The sequence below is a fragment of the Nicotiana attenuata genome, unplaced genomic scaffold (genome assembly GCF_001879085.1).
Source record: "Nicotiana attenuata strain UT unplaced genomic scaffold, NIATTr2, whole genome shotgun sequence".
NCBI classification, from domain to species: Eukaryota; Viridiplantae; Streptophyta; class Magnoliopsida; order Solanales; family Solanaceae; genus Nicotiana; species Nicotiana attenuata.
Window position 1 is genome coordinate 175,885 of NW_017671077.1, and position 22,074 is coordinate 197,958.

The 22,074-nt window shown below is 37.0% G+C and overlaps 4 protein-coding genes across 5 annotated transcripts in view; 2 read left to right on the forward strand and 2 right to left on the reverse strand.

Annotated features, from left to right (window-relative positions):
• LOC109205746 (ATP-dependent RNA helicase SUV3, mitochondrial) overlaps positions 1–6,112 on the forward strand; it is an 11,253-nt gene extending 5,141 nt beyond the window's left edge. The window contains exons 5-16 of the mRNA XM_019368489.1: positions 155–295; positions 1,005–1,127; positions 1,675–1,752; positions 2,169–2,337; positions 3,013–3,125; positions 3,313–3,393; positions 3,680–3,745; positions 3,894–3,958; positions 4,234–4,279; positions 4,366–4,482; positions 5,564–5,655; positions 5,738–6,112. Of these exons, the coding sequence (XP_019224034.1) occupies positions 155–295; positions 1,005–1,127; positions 1,675–1,752; positions 2,169–2,337; positions 3,013–3,125; positions 3,313–3,393; positions 3,680–3,745; positions 3,894–3,958; positions 4,234–4,279; positions 4,366–4,482; positions 5,564–5,655; positions 5,738–5,858 (1,212 nt within the window). The 3' untranslated portion in view covers positions 5,859–6,112. The remainder of the gene's footprint in view (positions 1–154; positions 296–1,004; positions 1,128–1,674; positions 1,753–2,168; positions 2,338–3,012; positions 3,126–3,312; positions 3,394–3,679; positions 3,746–3,893; positions 3,959–4,233; positions 4,280–4,365; positions 4,483–5,563; positions 5,656–5,737) is intronic.
• A 545-nt stretch (positions 6,113–6,657) lies between these two features.
• Positions 6,658–9,467, reverse strand: LOC109205747 (pentatricopeptide repeat-containing protein At3g22670, mitochondrial). Of its 2 annotated transcripts, none has more exons than XM_019368490.1 (2): positions 9,372–9,467; positions 6,658–8,644 (listed from the first exon to the last, which is right to left on the reverse strand). In XM_019368490.1, exon 2 carries the CDS (start codon positions 8,632–8,634, stop codon positions 6,913–6,915), a length of 1,722 nt encoding a protein of 573 aa, XP_019224035.1. In that variant the 5' UTR covers positions 8,635–8,644; positions 9,372–9,467; the 3' UTR covers positions 6,658–6,912. The 2 variants fall into 2 exon arrangements, with proteins under 2 accessions (XP_019224035.1, XP_019224037.1); XM_019368492.1 differs by lacking the exon at positions 9,372–9,467 and adding an exon at positions 9,223–9,361.
• Positions 9,468–12,980: 3,513 nt separating this feature from the next.
• Positions 12,981–17,479, forward strand: LOC109205737 (protein RDM1-like). The gene is made up of 3 exons (XM_019368479.1): positions 12,981–13,206; positions 14,153–14,302; positions 17,334–17,479. Exons 2-3 carry the CDS (start codon positions 14,155–14,157, stop codon positions 17,477–17,479), a joined length of 294 nt encoding a protein of 97 aa, XP_019224024.1. The 5' UTR covers positions 12,981–13,206; positions 14,153–14,154.
• An 817-nt stretch (positions 17,480–18,296) lies between these two features.
• LOC109205748 (pentatricopeptide repeat-containing protein At3g22690) lies at positions 18,297–21,073 on the reverse strand. Its single transcript, XM_019368493.1, has one exon. The coding sequence runs from the start codon at positions 20,925–20,927 to the stop codon at positions 18,414–18,416; it is 2,514 nt and encodes an 837-aa protein (XP_019224038.1). The 5' UTR covers positions 20,928–21,073; the 3' UTR covers positions 18,297–18,413.
• Positions 21,074–22,074: the final 1,001 nt, after the last annotated feature.

Consider the following 22,074-nt stretch of genomic DNA (forward strand, 5'->3'; position numbering starts at 1 on the left):
GAAGATAGAGTAACTCTTTGGTATCAGTCTTCTGAACCAAATGTGTTTCCGTTGCTAATGCCTATTAAAGGATTACCTAGCGATCCAGTTCTCTTTGTTACTCTTTTCTTCTGTCCTTGGATATTTTACTGTGTATGACATATTCTTTTTTCAGATGATAGGGTGTAGGTCAAGGGGCTTTTCGTTTACACGTGCATTATTGGGACTAGCTGCTAATGAGTTGCATCTGTGTGGAGATGCAGCAGCTGTTCCTCTTGTTCAGGAAATCCTCAAAGTGACTGGAGACACCATCAAGGTACTGAGTTTTTCTTCTCTGGTGTTTAATTTGAAAAATAAAATTACTAATGTGCAATCTGGCCATTTCATTTCTTTTGTCTAGAATTATCTGTTATCCACTTATCCTTGGTTCTTTTTAGAATGTAATTGAAGATACCATCTTCAAACTCTGCTAAGGGATAAGGAAAGCTGGATAACCCTTAACGATTTTAAAGAAGATACTCATTTATATGACCAGTTAGGTGACTAACATATCTTGAACAACATAGTTGAGGCTGAGGCCGTATTTCTGATGAATTTCCCCTTTTATTCCATAGTCTTATACGATACTCATTGAACTTGATGAGTACGTCTAGTGCCTAAGTCTAATGGGCTCGGGCTTGTTTGCATGAGACGTAGCTTACTTAGTTCGGTGCCAAAGGAAAGACAAAGGACTAGGAATTCTTCCTGTACTCGCACTGTAAATATGGGTGAATACACAGTTTTTGTGTAGTTTTGTTTATATACAAATATGTTATCATCCCTTGTAAACAAGCTTTCTCCCCACAAGACCCAACAAACACTCCTATCAATTTTTATGATACTCCAAGTTTGTCATTAAAAAAATTATGCTACTTCAAGCTGCTTTGTAATTGCTTCATAGTTTATTTATGCTAGTAACTTTTTGTTCATTTATTTTTTGTGCCTTCTATAAATAATGTGACTTCCTTGCTTCCCTTTGCTGCCAGGTTCAATACTATGAGAGGCTCTCACCTCTTGTCCCATTAAAGGTTCCTTTAGGATCTTTCTCCAATATAAGGACTGGTGACTGCGTAGTCACCTTCTCGCGTACGGAGATATACAGGATGAAGGTGAGGAACAACTTTACACACTAATGTCACAGCCACACCCTGGTACAGTAGGACAAAAAGAAAGAAATAAAGAGTGATGCAAATTAGAGAAAATTACCTTTAGGGGGTAACTTGTTGTATAGCATGTATATACTGATAGAAGTAGTTGAAATCAGGTGACATTAGTTGTAATCTGATGCTGCTTTTTTGCAAATTGGTAGATAGCAGGATTAAACTGTTAGGAGAAGTTGAGATCAAGTGAATTTAAATTACTGGAGTAACTGGCTTGGCATGTCATAATCACAGCACAACTGGGTGGGGCATGCAGTGAATTGGTATGTAGAATGTATGCCCTGATTGCAAGTTGAAATCAACTAGCATTCAGTTGATGAAGTTCCGCTATGAGTTAAAATCTAGTTCTGCGTCGGATAATCCCGCTGATCAAAGTTTAGATTTTGTAATAGCCATTGAACTTCTTGTCCAGTTATGCTCAAAGGATATATAACTGATATTTAGATTTTAAATTTCTGTTTATCCTGATTCATACTATTGCTCTTGATGTTAACAGAAACTAATTGAAACGGGGGGAAAGCATCTTTGCTCTGTTGTTTATGGTTCATTGCCACCAGAGACTCGAACTAGACAGGTTTAATTCTGATCTTTTCTTTTTGTTTACATTGGAGTTAAGATTGGTTCGTGTCCAGTCATCTGCTAAGTATTCCTACAATTGATGTTCCCTGCATTTGTTTCTTGGTTAGTTGTAATCCATTTTTGTTCAGGCTGAGGATATAACTCACTTTATCAACATTTTCATCCTAGATGAGTCTCTTTAATCATCAACTTTTTACTCTGGCCTTCCTGTCATCTGGCCATACTTATTCTTCTTACAAGTGTTTTTTGTTTTTTATTTTTTTTTTCCTTCAGTGTGCTATGATAGACCTAGTTTATGTTACAGCTTGAATGGCATTCCCATCTGTGATGACTTGCCTAAATTGCAATCTGTTTTGATGTCTATTATCGTGCTGGCAAATTGGTTAGTAAATATATTCTGTAAGATTGCAGGCAACATTGTTCAATGATGCAAGCAGTGACTCTGATGTTCTTGTAGCGAGTGATGCTATTGGGATGGGTCTCAACCTTAACATTTCTAGAATTATATTTTCAACATTAAAGAAATTTGATGGTGTTGAAATGCGGGACCTAACTGTGCCAGAGATAAAGCAGATAGCAGGTATGTTATTTTACTGGAGCACAACTTGGTATAGTGGATCAGATCTGATTGAGTACTCATCTTTGGAGGGATGCAGTATCATCCTTTTAACTTCTAATTTTCACTGCTGGTGGTCAGAAATGGTTTAGTAGTTTTCTATACTGTGTTTCTGCTTAATTGACAATGCAGTGACTCTGTTTATACGTAAAGTCTAAAGCTTATTGTTGTGATTGGATGCACGTTAACCTCCTTCCTTTTAACATTTGAATTATAGGAGATAAGTTAAATAAAAGCTTAATGTTGTGATGAGACACATCTTAACCTCCTTCCTTTTAATGTGTAAATATATAGGAACAGAACAATGTTATTGTCATGAGAAAAGATACTACCCAAATCAAAGTTTTCTTAATTTCTGATTTACTCAATTCGTAACGTCCCATTATTGATGGAAAAATCTGTTTGGAAAGAGTTTTCGAAAAATTCTTCCTTGGTGTCTTGGACTTTGGGCTTTTTGGATAGCCGTTTTAGCTGCTTTACTATGTAATCCGAATAGAGTGAGTTTCAAATCTAAATGGTATAGACACTTAGAATGATTTTCAGGAGCTCTCTTGAGCATCATCCAACACTTACGCATTTAGCATCTCAAGTATCAATGATCTCTGAAATCACTATTTCGATGATTACACTTTCTTGTAGGGAGAGCAGGCAGGTACAAATCCAAGTTTTCTGTTGGTGAAGTAACTTGCTTGGACGCAGATGATCTACCACTACTTCATTCTTCGCTGGATTCTCCATCTCCTGTACTTGAAGTAATTTACTTGCTGCTGAATTAGTGCCACCCTAAATGCTGGAATATCATACTTGCTTTTCTTGTCATTTTATGGTGGAGGCAGCTTCCCTGACAAAATAAATTCTTTAAAATGCTCCAATTTTAGTGGGATGTTCTAATCAAGAGATTAGATCATGGTAACTGAAGAGCAATAATTTACAATGCAGCGAGCTGGCCTCTTTCCAAACTTCGACCTTTTATACATGTATTCTCGTCTACATCCAAAGCATGGCCTACATGAGATACTGGTAAGTTACCAACTCAGATTCTCCCCAACATATATTCTCATAGTCTAGTTTTACAGTAATCATCTAACTATAACTTCCAAACAAACTATCCTCGTTTGTGTTTCTGTCTTCTCCAAATGCCATTACTAGAAAATTATGGATGGCAAAAATAATGTCAATGGATGTGTTCCTAGTACAATGGCTTTTGCCACTGAAACTGTTAAACACTGAGTGGTTTATTACCATTTTGCCTTTCTGCGGGATTGCAAGTTGAGTGCTCAGAATGATTCTACCTTTGTCTTTGCAGGAGCATTTTCTGGACAATGCCAAGTTATCGGAGCACTATTTCATTGCTAATTGTGAAGAAATGTTGGTATGGTATTCTTGGTCAATTTGTTTCCTTTCCATCTAGTAGCGGACTGTTTTTCTAGAATGTGTTCTGTCCTTGCAGTTATTCGTTTTGTTGGATTACTGATCTTTCTGCTCTTTTTGATTATTGATTGTACTGTACCTTGGAACAGAAAGTTGCTGCTCTTATCGATACACTACCCCTCAGTTTGCACGATAAATATCTCTTCTGTATAAGGTGACATCTTTGGCTCTTACAAAGAAGATAAGTGGAAGTGATGACATGTTTATAGCTTTCTGTAGCTTGACAATAGTAACAGAGAACATTTTAGGCATGCAAGCAAATGAAGCCAGAGTTACTGTATCAGCTTTGAAATTATAACAACAATTATGAGTATATATAAACACCCCAAGAAATTCTTAAACGTATATATGTTATTTGCATATGCTCCTGATAGAGAATAATCCGATGTCAGAAGAGTATCATTGACGCATTTTATTTCTCGTATGTAGTCCAGTTGACATGGATGATGACATTTCATCTCAAGGCCTCACTCAAGTAAGATGATTTTTCACCTTATAGCATTTCAAGGATGATTGTTTTGGATGAGGAATTTACATGATCACTCTGCTTTGATGCATCAGTTTGCAACAAATTATTCTAAAAATGGCCTGGTACGGCTGCGCGAAATATTTACTCCTGGGACGCTTAAGGTGCCAAAATCTCATACTGCACTTAAGGAGCTTGAATCAATTCACAAGGTTAGCATGTCGTATTTTGCTACTTCACACTTTGTCCACACTTGTTAAGCAGTTCAAGTATTTAGACTGATCTCCGAATGCTTTATGCTTATGAAAGCATTTTGGTAGTCATTACCTTAGTGATTATAATAATTGCACTTATTGGAAACAGCCTCTCTATCCTCACAAGATAGGGGTAAGGTCTGCGTACACATTACCCTCTCTAGACCCCCCACAGTGTGGGATATTACTGGGTATGTTGTTCTTGTTGTTGTTGTTGTATTTTGCTCAACTAGTTTAGAGAATCCCTAATTTGTTTTGAAAGACAAATTGTTACAATAATAGTATGAAATAGGCCCCAATAAAGTGGATGGATATAGAGGGTTCATATAGCCAACCTGAAGTAGTTTTGGGTATTGAGGTTAAGACAGTCCTGTTGTGCAAGGGTAGTGTAGAAGTTCTTGTCACTCCGTCTCGGCTTCTTCCATTCTATGAAAGTTTTCCAGTTTTTGTGCATAGTTATTGTCAGTCACAAATTTTTATGAAATTCCGATTATGTAAATTCAGTTGAAGTATGTTAAATTTTCATTTTATTTCTCTGACTCCTTGAGAATTTCATGTACACAAGCTCCTTATCACTTGCGTTAGAGGGAGATTGACCCGGTTTTTTGGTTTCATATGCACCATTTCCTGCTCTATGCTATCAAACATGAAAACAAAGTCATAATGCTTGAAAAAAGTTGAGGGTGTAACTGTTTTCTTGTTTATTTGAAAATCACTTGCCTCCTGTCACTGCTTTAACATAGATATTAACTTGGTGCAAACTTGTTTTCTGATGTATGTGTCTAGACTGCTGTAACTGATGTTACTTGGCGACGAAATTTTTGACCAACACAAACTGATTTTAAGTTTCCTTGCTCTTTGATTTTTAGAAAGAAGCATAAGCATATCATACACTTATGAAAACTGATGTCCACTGCATTTCAAGATGGTTGCTAAATGTGTTTATTGTTATTTGATGATGAATTTATGTAGGTTTTCACTGGGTAGAATTTCAAATAGATTATACTGATTATCTATTTCTTATCAAATTCAATTGAAGGTTTTGGATCTGTATGTTTGGTTGAGTTATCGCTTGGAGGAGAGCTTTCCAGATCGAGAGCTGGCGTCCTCACAGAAGGCTATTTGCAGCATGTGAGTATAACTAAAAGTCTTTTTCTGTTTCAATAGTGTCCTCACTCTGATATTCTGATGCCCTTTAATCGTTCATTTTCAGGTTGATAGAGGAGTTTTTGGAAAGACTAGGATGGCAAAGGCCAAGGACAAAGAGATTAACTCAACATAGTAGATTGAATTCACTGTTCTCCCGGGAAGCGAGACAGCATATTAACTCTTAGTGTTACTTTCCAAGTGTGGAAGCTTCTGAATCAAAAACACTTGTTCCATGTTTAACAATGGTTCTAGTCAAGAAGTTTGGCTGGTTTCCCGTGAATGCATTGGTAGTAATTGTGTACTTCTCCTTTTTAGGTCCAGCAAATTGGATGCGTTAACTGTACATTATGCTCAAAGATATGTTCCAACACATACTCAACAGTACTCTGTATTTCTTTTCATTTGAATACAATAAGATACGTCTTTCCATTTTGTCCAATTTTCTTTCAAGCAAAGGAATCTTAACACCTTAATGATATGAAATTATGAAGAGCAAATAAAGGAGAAACTGCTGGTTATGTCCTAAAACAGTAAAAATAGCACGGGCTAGCCAGCTTTCGGACTGGTCATTGAAATAACCAGCGTTTGCAGAGTCATTGAAAAATAGCCATTGTTTTGCTGAAACACGGAAAGTTCCAGCATAATATACTGGAGATTGGTGCACACGTGTATGAACTTTCAGCATTTATGCTGGAACTCCAACACGCGGAAAGTTCCAGCATAATGTACTGGAGATTGGAGCACTTGTGTATGAACTTCCAGCATATTATGTTAGACCGGTATATTATACTGGAACTCTAGTATATTATGCTGGAGTATTTTCCGGATTTTGAACATTGTTTTCGTTCAGATTTATCTTTACATGAAAAGTGGCTAAATTTTGATTACTTTTGAAACTGTTGGTAGTTTTGAATGACCACTTGTAAATCTAGCTATTTTTTAATTTCTCCCCCTAAAACAAGAAAAGAATCCTTAATCCAGTAGGAAATATTATGAGGCCTGATATGTAATTACTCTACAATGGAAAAGGAAAGTTCTCATAAATTTGGGACCAGCTAATTAGTAAGGTGACTTTACAGAAACCATGGCATTGTCGACCAAATCTGACTTCACTTCACTGAATGTGATGTTATGGGGCTTTAAAATATGCCTCTGAATGATAGAACAAGCTCCATAATAGTTGCAACTAATATCACGAAAAAGAAGTGTACAACATTTCCCTTATAAACAAGAAAAGATTCATTCTTCAATCTTTAAATGTCTCTCAGATGAAGTGCCTGATTCTTGCTGTTTAGCTTGTAACATCAGTTCTTCGATACGTTTCTTTTCTTCCTTTAAACCCCTTTCCTCAAGTTCTTTGACGAGATTATCATACATGGTATCCGTAGGGAGGAATCCTCGAAGCACTGCTAGCTCAAAAACAGCACAAGCACGCTCAGGATTCCTGTTCCTACAAAGACCGCGAACCAGAAGAGCATACGTTCCAAGATCCATGCTCACGTCATTTTTGAACATGTGATTCAATAGAAAGGATAGCACCTTCATTCTTCTCATTCTGCAGCACATTTTAAATAATGGCGCGTAAGTACAAATATCAGGCTTGCATTGACTCTCCTCCATTTTCTGGAGAAATTTTAAAGCATCCTCCTCGTTAGAGTTCTTTACAGCAATTGTAATCATGGTGTTATATGTGAACGTATCAGGTGAAACTCCTTGCTTTGGCATATCTTCAAATATATCATAACAATCCTTCAGTCTCCCAGTTGCTCCTAACAAGTGGATCAAGCTGCTGTAAAACGAATTATCAGGAACACAACCATTTTGTTTCATCTTCTCATATACATCCAAGGCTTTGTCCACTTCCTTTGCCTGCCCTAGTGCTTTCATGTTTATGGTATACGTCACCACAGTTGGTGAGCACTCCTTCATTTGCATCTCTTTGAAAATAGCATCAACTTTGCGAAAGTCTTTTTCACGACAATAGGCTTCAATGAAGCAAGTATATGTAACCACATCAGGGCTAAAACCACGCTCCTCCATATCTTTAACAGTTTCATTTGCTTTGTCAATGTTTCTAGCTTTGCACCAACCATGCACTAAGATATTATATGTTTGGACCGTTGGAGCTATATGATCCTTCAAATCTAGGTAAACTTTATGAGCATGCTCCACACTTCCTCCCTTCACCGATGCATCGATTAATGCATTCATACCACTTGTATCCTTCTGTACGCCAAATTCCTTCATTCTTGTAAATGCCTCTATTGCATCCTCATATTTACCAGCCTTGGCAAGCCTTCTCATGATTTTAATCATAGTATTCAATGAAACATACCCTTGCAAGTGACTCATTTCGTCCATCAATTCCCTCATAAGATCAAACTTCTTTGATTTTCCCAAGTTGTCAACCATTAGATCATACAAATCAGAGGAAAGTGTGACACCCTTTTGCAGTTTTGCCCATTTAAAGAACCCGTAAGAAGGTATCCACTCACAACTGAACCTCTTCAAAATTTGCTCAACCAAACACTCTGAAACATCAAATGTGCAGTTATTCAACGCATCTACAACAGCATCGGGTGATTTGAAATGAAACCTTAATAATTTGCTGATCTTATCAACATCGTTGTCTGCAATATCGCTTGCCAAACCTCTCACATCAACTTCCCTTGCACGAAGCTTCTCATTTTTTACCCATTCTGAGAATGAGGGAAGTAAGAAGTCATCATCTCCAAAGTCAACCACTGTTTCCTCTTTCTTTACAATTTTAACCCAATCTGGAAGTTCTGGTGACTCGGTCACCTTTGGCAGCTGATTAGTATTAACTGTCTCTGTCACAGTACAATATCTATTGCACAACAAATAATCAGAAACATAGTAAACAGAACTTCTCCACACATTCAGACGCCTTCGAGCTCTCAAACACCAGAAGTAGGGGAAATGCTTCAAGTTTGATATCATTTCAACTTACCTGACAATGATAAAGGAAGTATCAGCACTGAAGCATCTTTAAGATACCCAATGAAAGATCATTTGGCTTCCCACATAAAGAAACCTAATAGTATCACATAAAACTCTGAGCTTTTTGTAGCCGTTGGTTACTAATTTTGTTCCACAATACTACTTATTTTTCTGGGATTGACCCAATGTGAAATAACAATACATGAATTAATAATACCCTTAAGACATCTTGTTTTAGTTTTACTTAATAGATACTCCTACAAAAATTCCCCTATAATGAAAATAAAAACCATAACAGTAGTAATATTTAGTTTGAAGATTTTTATTTTAATTAAAATTTGTACACGTATAATAATTAGTAAAACTATCGTCTAAACAATTCCTATATCATTATTATTCGCGGCATAACAATCCCTGCATTTAGAACAAACCAGTCAACCAAACAACCCTAAGTGCTCCCAAATAGCTAATTCAATTTTATGCCCTACCAAGTATAATTCATTAGAGCAACCCAGCAAAACAAGTTCAAGTTTAGCTTTTAATCACCAAAAAAGAGAACAATAATAGTAGTATCAAGACTCAGCATACCCAGTTCACTGATTTCAGTACCGAATGCTTCCACTAAAGATATAGGCACAAACACAGTCCATTTTCACTAATATTCGTAATTTACCATTTGATTAAAATCAGAGAAAAAATAATAGACAGAAACAAGTGAAAGTATGTGAAAAACATACAATTTGATTTACAACTGAGGAGTTTGCTGCAGAAAGAGAGAAGAAGTTGGCGGCTTCAGTGACTTTCAGGCGGAAAACGGGTTTGGATTTGGGTATGTTTTTAGGGAGAAATTCAAAAATAGCCAGATTTATTACTGGTAGTTGAAAATAGCCAAGTTTCAAAAGTCATCGAAATTTAGCCACTTTAAATCTGAGCGAAAATACTGTTTAAAATTCCGGAAAATACGCCAGCAAATTTTACGGGAGTTCCAGCATAAGTATGCTTGAACTCCCGTAAATTTTACGGGAGTTCCAGGATAACTATGCTGGAACTCCCACAAATTTTACGGGAGTTCAAGCATAATTATGCTGGAACTCCCGTAAATTTTATGGGAGTTCCAGCAAGTATAATTGTCCAGTATAATATACTGGAGTTTGGAGCACTGGTGCTCCAGTCTCCCGCAAATTTTACAGGAGTTAGCAAAGTATACCAGTCCAGCATAATATGCCGGAGTTCGTACACAAATGCACCAGAACTCCCGTATATTATACTGGACCGGTCCCTGTTACAGCAAAATAGTGGCTATTTTTCATCGACTTGATAAACGCTGGCTATTTTTCATTGACCAGTGTGAAAACTGGCTATACCATGATATTGTTGTTTATGGCTGGGCCGTCAGAAGAGCTATGGGCTTGGGCCAATGTCAAGATTTTAGCGGGAAATATTTCACAAATAGCCACTGCTCTTGGAGTTTTAACAGTTAAAATATCATAGGAGTACTAAAAATTTATGAATATCCCCGTTAAGATATCATAACAATGGTTATTTTTTAATTAAAAAAATAATAAATAACTAGTCAGTGCGACGATCTTACCGTTTAAGTTTTGACCTGTTTGTAAAAGTTTAGCAAAAATAATTTTACGGCCAAAATTTACTTGTTGGAGATATAATTAAGTAAAAAATAAAAGTTTGCTTTAAACTATTAGATGAAATGGTTACATACTTCAACATGATATCAGAGCAGGCAGAGATCTTGGGTTCGGATCTAACCGTTATTCAATATCAAAAAGAATTTCCACGTGCTTTGCTCATAAAAAAAAAGTATGTATACGAAGGTGTGTGTTATTTAGGGCTGTCAAATTTGGCCCAAGCCCAAATGACCCGCCCAATCCGCCCAAGGTTGGATTGTTTATTGATCCGCCCATTTATTGAACTTAGCCTATCTTAACCCAACTCATCTCAACCCATTTAAAGTTGGGCTAATTTTTAGCCCAAATTGATCCATGAGTAAGTTTGTCAAAATATCTTAGAAATAATTTCATTTTTGTTTAATATTTTAAATATGACCATAACAAAAGCAAAAAAAGCCTTATTTAGTAATTATACAATTTATAAGAAAATAACACATATTAATTAAAGTTTAATAAGAGTTGGGCGGGTTGGGTTATGACCCGAATTTTAACCCATCTTGACGCAACCCATCTTAGCCCAAGTAACTTTTGGGCGGATCATTTGACCCGCCCAATTATTGACTCAACCCATTTTGACCCGCCCAAAATTGACCTAACCCGCCCATTTGACACCCCTAGTGTTATTGATGGAGTTTAATAGTCCATGTTTTTTCCCACTGACACGAAATGTCCCTCCGGCCCAAACATATTACATCTAATAGCCCGAAAATGTCTATTTTGTATATTTTTTGTACAGTGATAGTCTATTTTGTATATATTTCGTAGGCGAAATACATAACGGCCCCTTTAAATTGTCCTCAACGATCACGCAAACACCTCAAGTGAACCCATTTTCAGTTGGACACTTCAAGCTTTCAATAAAATAAGTCAACTAAACACCTCATGCTAACATGTCATATTGTATGTTGCTCAATCCAATTTCAGCGCGTGAATGGACCTAAAATACTAACTAAAGTTTGCCCCCACCCCCCATTCGACCGCTCCATCAACCAGCCATCCTAAAAGGTTACTCCGGCCACCGTACCACCCAAGAAAACAACTCACCATCCACCAGTAAAAGGGCAGCCCAACTACCAGAACACAAATCCAGTTGACTATTATATTAAAGAAGATAAGTCCACCTTTTTTGTGTTAAAAAATCATACTTTGTTAGAACAGTAGTAATATCATATCAATCTTATTCTCTTGTTCTTCATTTACGGCAACTGTGACCGCCACGTTGATTGGTCCATGAAAAATAGGCTCAGTTACTTCTAAAATCAAGGAAAATATGAATATTTTAGAAGCCAAATATGCTCAGTACCACGGTCCACCAAAAAAATTTCAGATCCACTTCTACCAAATTCAACCTCTCCAAGCTGATAATCACCTTCAATAGCTCCCAAACAATCTCACATCACTACCAAGGTGGCAAAAATGGTGGTGGTGCTTGAAACACAATGGGTTGGTTAACGCTATTGAGGGTTGGGGATTTAAATTGAAGGAGGATGAGGAGGAAATCTGAAATGAAAATAAGGGGGAAGGAATCTGAAAAAAAGGAAATCAAAGAAGGAGGTATGGAATTGAAAATGGTGATTAAGGAGAAAAAGAGGAAATAGTTGCTGAAGAAAAGGAGGAAGGGCCGACGGTGATTCATAGAGATGGTGATTAAATGAGCTTTTTTCATAATTATTGTTCTTATTTCTTTTTTAAATTATTATTGCCTTTGTTGTTGTTGTTGTTGTTGTTATTGTTGTTGTTGTTTTATAATAGGTGGCAAATTTTTTAATTAAAATTACACATGGCATTTTCTCATTTGTTCGTTTGACATGAATTCGAGAGTGTATTTCACGGGAGGTGCGCTGATGAGGTCGGGTGTTTAATTGACCTACTATATTGAAGGCTTGAAGTGTCCAACTGAAAATGGGCTCAGTTGAGGTGTTTGTGTGACCGTTGAGGACATCTTAAAGGGGCCGTTTATGTATTTCGCCTATTTTGTATAGTGACAGTCTATTTAGTATATTTTTGTATAGTGACAGTCTATTGTATATAAATTGTACAGATAAGTGACAGTCATTTTGTATAGTGACAGTCTGTACATAGTGATGAATGATATTACGATCTTCATCTCTAGCCCTCAACGCTAGTCAAAATTGTCCAATAATATTTCAAGAAAAAACTGTTCAACTTTGCCGTACTAACTTGTAGTTCCTTGTCGTGCTTCAGATAGGCATTTGACAATCGTTTTACCGGAAAGCTTCCTGAATTTTTTGTGAACTTTATAAACTTCCAAGTCCTGTATGAATAACTTTGTTTTTCTGGTTTTCTGATTAACTAGCATTTCTTTTATCTTAGGTTTCCAGATAAATGAATCTGTTTCTTATTGTCTGTTGTTTAAACAAATTTCTAAGAGATTAGTTCTCGTTAACATGAGACTAGAGGGAACACTTCCTGAAGGACCAAGAAATCTACCGCATTTGAGCAAATTTAGGCTAGCTATTATAATTTGTTTGGGGCTATAAATTGTATGGCTTAATTCATGGCTAGCGAAAAATAATTGTTTCCACCGACTACAAATGAAATTTGACATAACATTTCACCAATACTTTTTTGCTTCAAATAGGCATGTATCCAAAATCCAAATTAGTCCATATCTACTCCAAGTTTAATGTGCAACCTTCTACTAATATTAATTCAAACAATTTTCATTCTTTACTTTTCTAATTTAGACTCATTTTGTCTTTTTCAATAAGTAAAACGGACCCAACCCCAATTATATGATATCTTTGACCACACTATAGTAAAATATCAAGTGTAGAATCTGACTAAATCACCCTGGTCTACCACCTTGCTCCGCTCCGGCGAATCCATTGCCGATCATTATTCCGGCGAAATTGAGTCGTAGGTTCTATTCTTATTCCCCCACAAAATCCTCATTCCCTTTTTCTAATTCTTTTGCGAGTTGCTCTGTGTCTGCTCTATTTGCATGAAGACAAAATTAAAATTTTCGATTTCTACATTTCTTTCCCATGCTGAAAAGCTCCAATTTTGTGACCATTTATTGTTTATTCAGTTCCCTTTAAGTATTCCCCTTGTAATTCTCTCGACATTAGTTTTAAGAAGAAAAATAAAGGAAAGTTGGCAAAGAAAAAAGTTCTAAGAGAAAAACGAAAAATTCCAAAAATAAAAATGAAATCTTTACATGGTATTGGTAGTTTTTACTAATTGGGATGGAAGTAATTCATGAATTATCTATCTCTAATCATTGTATGGGTTGCCCTTCATTTGTCTTGAGATACACTAAAAGAGTGGGTTTGTAATACTTAGTACTCTTGCCTGAGATGAATTTAAGGGGGAAAATATGGCCAGTTAGGATTCATATAACCGACCTTAACTTGTTTGGTACTGAGGTATAGTTATTGTTGTGTTGTACATAGTACTCTTAGTTTTATCTTGTATTTTGCAATGCATTAATGTTTTTTCTTCTTCTTACTTCTTAGTGAATACGATAGATTAAAGGTTATATGCACATAAAAGGGAAGTCTTGGTGGTGCTTGAACTTTGTTGAATCTGCTATTTCGCGTGAACTTAACTGTTGGCTATAGAAACTTGCAGCTTTCGGCTGTGAAAATCAAAGATAGCTATCATTCAAATCTGTATGAATTACCGACCAATTTCTCATTCACTGATTGATAAGTTTTTGCTGATGGAATCAAGTGGAACCAGTTCTGAATTCTTCGTTCACTCCCCCCCTTTCTATTGTAAACTAGTTTGATTCAGTACAGCTGAGAGATTCCATTTGCAGGATTGTTAAATGTTTTTGTTTTCTCTAAATGTCTGCACATTTTTAGCCATGAAGAGGGCTATGCCATTTGGTGAACAAGTGGATGTCTCATCTGATGAATCATCTTCATCTGATGGGGATGAGCATAAAGCAGAAAGCGAGCAGATGAGCAATAACATTGCTGTCGACCAAGTTGTTGAAGAACTTGTTTCTGAAGGTACTAAAACTATTTGTGATCATTTAGACACGGTTAAGTGTGAAAGCGAGCATATGAGCGACAATCTCAATATTGGTCAAGAACTTGTTTCTGAAGGTATTTGTCATCATTCAGACATGGTCAGGTGTACTTCCATTTAGAAGTTCTCTTTTCATCTTTTTTTCTTTTTGATAGATATTAGTTTTTGTTCTTCCATCTATTCAAGCGGTTATATGGTATTCCTCAGCAGTGATTGATTTTAGTCGCTGTTACACAGAAAATTTTATTTTCTTCTCTTGATTAAGCTGGGAAGTTTTTTAGGTTGAAATTATTCTGTTTTTGGCTAAGTTTTAGGATATGTTAGCCCTTTGGCACAGTGCTTCATGTTAGTTTGATTTGAGGAGAGACAAGTTCATCTCCTTGTTTAAATATAACAACTCCTGTTCCAATATGAGGACTAGGACAATCAAGGACAAAATAGGAATTTGAGTTAGCTGGGGGCAAAATTTACTCCCATCAAGCTTGCGAATCTATGCACATACTGTAATACATTGCTTATGCATCTACCGGCCAGTTTAAATATAAGTAAAGAAACGAAGCAAAATACATAGAAGGGAACTGTAAAATTCATCTGATATATGTCGGGAAGTTTGTTTAATAGTCTTGGTGCTAGCATGGTATTCTGAAATGTCTTTCCGTAATGTAGAATCTTCACATGACACTGTTGACATGAAGCTTTATGCACATTTAGATAAATCATCCAATAGTATTTGTAACTGTCCACTATCTGTTTTGTAAATTCTAAGTGGCTCAAAAGTAATATATCCAAAAAGCATGATTTATGAAACCTTGGTATTTGCCAGCCAAAGGTCATACTGACTGTTTTTTCGAAAACATGTGAAGTTAAAATGTTTAGGCAAGAACAGTGTCAAGCGTAAAATGCCAATAACCAAATCGCTAGATAATCCTTTAGAGATAAATCATTTCAGCGAACTTGATTTATGTTGTCTCTTTTGTTACTCTTCAGCTTGGAAGCAAGACTGATTCAGGTTTCTTGAGGGTGCTGTACCATTTTGGATCTGAGTTTCAATCACACTCTATGTTTTTTTTTTATCAAGTTCAATCACACTCTTATGTTCCAGTAAAGAAATGAGAAACATAACTGCCAACAAAGACGTAATTTCTGCTGCTACTTGAAAATAAACAAATATTATTCTGATATATGGATTTTAGCTATATTTAGGGAAAGCAAGCATTTTCGATCTAATAAGTCATCTAAAGTTCATCATGCATACCCTTGGGAACAAAAGCAAATAAGCAAAAATGCATATTTCTACCGAAAAGTATGCTTTTCTTTTTAAAAAAAAAGGCATTTTCCAAAGGCCGAGGGGCGAGGGGTCGTTCTCTGGATCCTCCGGTTTTTTTTCCCTCTTCTCATTCTGCTTTCAATGGCAGATCAGGAGTCGGGTATTGATTCTTTTCTACCATTCTTTCTGTTTCCTGCTCATTTTCACTTTTCTGTTTTTCTGATTTTGGATTTTGTGTGGGCTTTAAAATTGTAGAGCATTAACATTATTATGGGGATGCATGACATGGAAAGCTTTGCTGCTCTTTTAAACTAGTTTTGGCAAATTTGGAAAATGGAAACATGCAAAAGAAACTTTGGAACAAAATTCTTTTTTTAAAACAGAAACAGAAAATGCTATGAAGTCACTCAAGATGTCTTTTTTTTCCTTTTCCGCTTTTTCTCGTCCAATAAATGGATCACTCAACATTAATGCTATTGGGCTGAAGGAGCTTTAACAACTATACTACATAAGTGAGTGCCGCCTTGTATTTATCTTGATAAAATCAATTCATCTGGCTATCTACTTACCTATTAAAAAATATCTGGCTATCTACTGCAAGGGAGTATTGTTTATATCTTTTTTCCTTCAGTTCCTTGTTTTGATGGAGTTCTGATGGTTGAGTGGAGAAAAATGTGGTCTAGACCTGATGAGATAGTTCAGCCTATCCTTTTGTCTGGGAGCCGGAATTTGAAATCTTTATCTACTGGTAGTTCTAGCCATAGGTTACCAGGCTGATCAACTCTTTATCAGGAAGAATTTTACATTGACTAGGAATGAGAGGATAGGAAGAGAAACTGATAAAAAATAGAGCATAGGAAGAGAGAAAGTCCGCCAAGAGTTAGCATATAAAAGAAAGATTTGTTCTGCCCTTTGCTTTTCCCACCAGTGGAAGGTTTCCTGCATTAGTCAATGTACGCAGAATTAATCGGTCCCTAAGAAACCCCTGAACGGATTGCCCTCCAATGGGTGCAGGAAAGTGAAGAAGAGCGTAGCAGTATCAAAAGAGCCATATGTTCCTGGAAAAGCTCATCCATGGATCTCGTTTCTGTTACTTATTAGTCAATCAATCAACTACACCTCAATTCCATATTTGTTGGGGTCAGTAATATGAATTTCTGTTCTGCTCTTTTTCTTTTGTCTCTCTCTTTTTGAGCTCATTTCATTTCAATACTAAGTAAATTTGTCTTTTTAGCGAAACTAGGGGTTCTCTAAGTCTAGAACTTTTCCATATCTCACACTTTTACTGATGCTCACCTGCAGCTCTCTAACTAGACTGAAAAGATCTCGTCAAGCACCATACTTAGCATTATTAACCCAAAAAGACCATTTATATGGATCGTCTGCTTCTATTTTGTTATATTCTTGTTAAGTCCGACTGATAAAAAAAATGTTCTTTGTTAAGTTCACATTGATTCTGTGACATTGGAGATTTGGAGGTTTTTTGAGACATCTTCCATAAAACAGAGGATCATAGAATAGTTTCTTTGCAAAGTGAATGTGCAGGTTGAGAATCTGTTTATTGATGGTACTGATACTGCAATGAGATCTTTTCCTTTGTCAGGAAATCCATTTAAGAATTTTTATTCAAACTAGTTTGCAGTCAATTGAAAGGTGCACGGTTTAACTATCATATAGGTCCCTGACCATTATTCGATGAGTTACATCTATATAACTGGTCTAACAGGCTGCGGTGTGCAATGCAGATGCATTTCTCAGAAGAGCGAGAATGTACCAAGAGTACATGCAGCTGGTTCCTATCCCCACACAGACTCACTCCTCTATTCCTTGCACCTCTTGGGCAGGATTGGCACAGGACCCCGTGCCAAGTGATCCAGGCACCCAGCCATAGGACCCCATGTAGACAGAGGACCCATAGGGAGTTGTCTTTGCTCTCTAACCCTCTCTTTTTGATCTTATTTTTGGTATTTAGCATTGAGGACATGCTACCTTTCATTTGAGGGGGTGGTCCTATTTTGATTTGTGATACTGGGATGTAAATGTAACACTTACTTTTCCTTACGTGTTATTTTTTCACTTTTGGTATGTATATAAATTTACCATTTACTTTATTTAATTTTCGTTATTTTTCAATTTTGGTATGTATATAAAGTTACATTTTCATTGTTTATATTCATTCCCTCTTATGTATATTCGTCTAAATCCCCTATTGTACATATTTAGTTAATTTCGGCATTTTACTTCATAACTTCTTTTGCAACTTTCCTTAATAGCATAGCTTCTTATTTCATTTAGTAGCCTCTTTTTCGGTTCGTAGCTTCTTATTTTACAAGTTTTTGATATCAATAAGCCTTTGGTTTTCTTAATGCCACGGTACTTTTCAAAGGTGGAGTTTGTGTGAACCGGGTGGCTCTTCATGATGATGGATGGCATGACAACCTTCTTAAGGGTTTGAGTCTGTTTTATTTTCATNTCGTTCTCTCTCTCTCTCTCTCTCTCTCTCTCTCTCTCTCTCTCTCTCTCTGGCTTTTTGAGAGAAGGTGCGAGTTCACCCTGTTATGGAACACAGCATGTAAATATGTGGAATAACTTATCTACATTCTTGGAGAAGTACAAAGAATTCCCTTTTTTCTTTGGGAGAGAACCTCTTGGTTATTGGACCGCAGGTTTTGCCAACGGATCAAAGCTAAATTTGCTTTATAATTAAGTATTTATTAGACCAGATAAATGGAATTTATAATCACAGCATTTGATGAAGTTACACAATTAAATTTGAGAAAGTACCAATACTATGTACTATCATACAATCATATACAACAATGCAGCTACCAATAATCACCACAAGAGCACAACCCTCTCTGGAAAAAATGGAAACGGTTGTTATCTCTGACAATAATATGCCGTTCATATACTTTTGACACCAGTTTTGCAAATGAGTGGCAATCAGAGCACATTCGAAGGTTTTTCACAATCCGAATGGGATGTCCCTGAGATGTAGAGATAAGTCCAAATGCCATGGCTATTTTCTCACTATGTCGATAAAGCAAGAATTCTTTCTCTTGCTCATCAACATCTATCATAACATTTGTTAGATCAGGGACATGACCTGCCTCTCTAACCCTGCACTTCATTTCTTCTAGCATTAGACAAATACTGGTCTGCTCTGGGTGAGATTCATCACCTGAAGTAAACTCGTGAACGGTTCCATTCACCTCAATTGAGCTTGATCCGGGGTTCTTCTTTATCCCTCTTTCCTTCATAGACATCCTTACCTTGGCAACATCAGTCCACTTCCCTCCCGAAGCATAAATATTTGATAGAAGCACATGGATTCCAGCTTTATCTGGGGATGATTCAGAGATCATGTCAGCTGCATAAGTTGCCATCCCGTCGTTTTTATGCATTTTACAAGCAGCTAGAAAAGCTCCCCAAACTGCATCATTTGGCTTCATTGGCATATTTTTTATAATATCAATAGCTTCTTTCAATAAACCAGCGCGACCAAGCATATCAACAATGCACCCATAATGCACTATCTGTGGTGAGATTCCACGGATCTCTTTCATAGTCCTGAAGATTTCCATTCCCTCTCCTACTAAACCCCCATGGCTACATGCTGTTAGTACAGCCACAAACACAACTTTGTCAGGTTCTACCCCTTCCCGGAGCATCTCATAGAATAGTTCGACTGCCCGCTTACCATTTCCTTCCATAGCCATAGCCCCTATCGCTGCAGTCCAGGCAGAGACATCCCTCTCCTTCATTTTATTGAACAGTTTCATTGCACTTGGAGGATCGCCACACCTAGCAAACATGTCAATAAGCGCAGTACTTAGCTGCATATCTAGATGAATTTCGTATTTCTCAATGTAATTATATATCCACTTAGCAATATCATTAGCACCTAAGTATCCACACGCAGATGCAACACTGACCATTGTCACCCTATCTGCTTTAATCCCCTCATTCTGCATCACACGAAATAAATGAATTGCATCTTCAAACATGCTCTGTTGTACCAAACCACCAATGATGGTGTTCCATGACACAATATCATTCTCCGGCATCTCATTAAAGGTTCTGCAAGCTGCCTCCACATCACCATTTCTCAGAAAGCCTGCAATTAGTGAATTCCATGATACCACTGTCTTGTTTGACATCCGGTGAAAAACTCTGCAAGCCCATTCTTGACACCCACACTTCATGTACATATCGATGATGGCATTACCAATAGAATCCCAATTCTCTAACCCATTCCTCAAAATATAAGCGTGACACTGCTTTCCTAAGAAAACATCAGCCATCTCTGTCGAGGCTGATATAGCAGACAACAAAGTTACTCTATCCGGACGAGGTCCTCCACAAGAAAGCATTTCACCCAAGACATCAAGTGCTTCGGTTACCATCCCATGGCGTACATAGTTTGATAAAATCGTATTATAAAGTACCAAATTACGATCAACACATTCCTCAAAAAGCCTTTTCGCCTTAACCACGGATCCACATTTCATATACATATCTACAAGAGCATTTACCATAACAGTATTGACCTTTAATCCAGCCTTTCCAATATAACCACACACCCTTTCCGCCAATCCCAAACCCCCCAACTTCCCACAAGCCGAAATCACACAAACCATCGTCACAGAATTCGGCATAATACCCTCCTCCTCTACCATCTCAAAAAACAAACGAACCGCCTCTTCAGCCTTCTCCCTCCTCGCGTACCCGCAAATCAAACAAGTCCAAGACACCAAATTTCTGTCAGGCATTTTATCGAACACTTTCCTCGCTTTATCAACCTCCCCACATTCACTATACAAATGTATCAGAGAATTCAACACATACACATCATCACCAAAGCCCCATTTTAAAGCCAAACCCTGAATTTCGCTTCCCTCAAAAAACCTTCCATCCTTGGCACAAGCACTCAAAACCAAAGGAAAAGTGTAACCATCAGGCTCCACATTTTCAAGAACCATTCTTGCATAAATCAACACAGCATCAGAAAACAAACCAGCTAAAGAATACCCTTTTATTAAAGAATTAAACTTGTAAGTATTATTTAAACCTTCTTCACTATAACAGAAATTGTCAAAAGCTGTTTGTGCATATTTTAAGCTATCGTATGAGCCTATTTCGGAGCATTTAGCAATGAGTTTACCAAGAAAACCAGGGTCTTGATTGAACCCTTGTTTAGTGAAACGGGCATGCAGCTGTTTGATTTCGTTAAGGTTTTTGCATGATTTGATTAGGTCGGTTGTTGTACTTCGATTTGATTGAGGTTGTTGGGGAGTGGAGAGAAGAGGAGATAGAGATAGATTTACGGTTGCCGTCATTGTTGTTTGAGGTGTTACTTCCAGTTTTCAACTACACCCAACTGACTCCATGCTTGAATCTGATGAGAACTACAACTTCACCATTTTCCCGAAGTCACAGATGTAGCGCGGAATATTTTACCTGAAAGCAGAATCGTACGGTTTCTTATTCTAGTACTATCTTCTGTGACAATATTTTTTAAACTTATTGTCTTAAGTATTTATAATATTTATTCTATTTTAATTTATGAGATACTTTTTATTTTTTGAGGTTCGAACTTCTTAATTTTGATAGTATATATAAATATTTTTAACTTTTCAAATTAAAATTTACATATTTAAAAACTACGTAAAATTTCTCCAAGCCACAAAAATTAATAATTTAAAATTTTTAAAAGGCATATGCAAAAATTATAGTCGAAGAATAATTCTTTTACAAAAACAACAAACCTAGTATAATCCTATAAGTAGGGTCTGAGGAGGTTTGTGTGTACGTAAACCTTAGCCCTATCTTATAAAGATAGAGAGGGTGTTTCCGATAGACCCCCGGCTCAAGGAACAGTGAAAATAAAGCAACCAAGCAACAAACAATAGTAACAACAATGTAATAAAGAACCATGAATAAGAAAATACAAGAATATTCTTAGTACTACCGGTAAGCCGAGGAGAAACACACTGCTACCTGTCAACCTTCAACCTTATTCCTCGACCTCCACACCTACCTATCGTGGGTCATATCCTTGGTAAGCCGAAGCAATGATATGTCCTGCCTAATTACCTCTCCCCAATACTTTTTGGCCTACCCTTACCCTTCCTCGGACCCGCCATACTCAAACTCTCCTACCTCCTGACCGGAGCATCTATGTCTTTCCTCTTCACATGCCCGAACCATCTCAGCCTCGATTCCCACAACTTTTCCTCCACAGAGGCCATTCCCACCTTGTCCCTAATAACTTCATTTATAATCTTGTCTTTCTTGGTATGTCCATACATCCATATCAACATCCTCATTTCAGCTACTTTCATCTTCTGGACATGGGACTTCTTGACGGGCAACACTTAGCCCTTTATAACATAGTTGGTCTAACCACCACTCTATAGAACTTGCCCTTAAGTCTAGGTGGCACATTATTATCACACAAAACCCTCGAAGCGAGCCTCCATTTCA

Bases quoted from the DNA above. Each gene is read 5' to 3' on its own strand.
- LOC109205748 (XM_019368493.1), bottom strand. From the start codon at position 20,927: ATGACGGCAACCGTAAATCTATCTCTATCTCCTCTTCTCTCCACTCCC.
- LOC109205737 (XM_019368479.1), top strand. From the start codon at position 14,155: ATGAAGAGGGCTATGCCATTTGGTGAACAAGTGGATGTCTCATCTGAT. The intron at 14,303-17,333 runs GTACTAAAACTA...TGTGCAATGCAG, and splicing joins TGAAGAACTTGTTTCTGAAG to ATGCATTTCTCAGAAGAGCG.
- LOC109205747 (XM_019368490.1), bottom strand. From the start codon at position 8,634: ATGATATCAAACTTGAAGCATTTCCCCTACTTCTGGTGTTTGAGAGCT.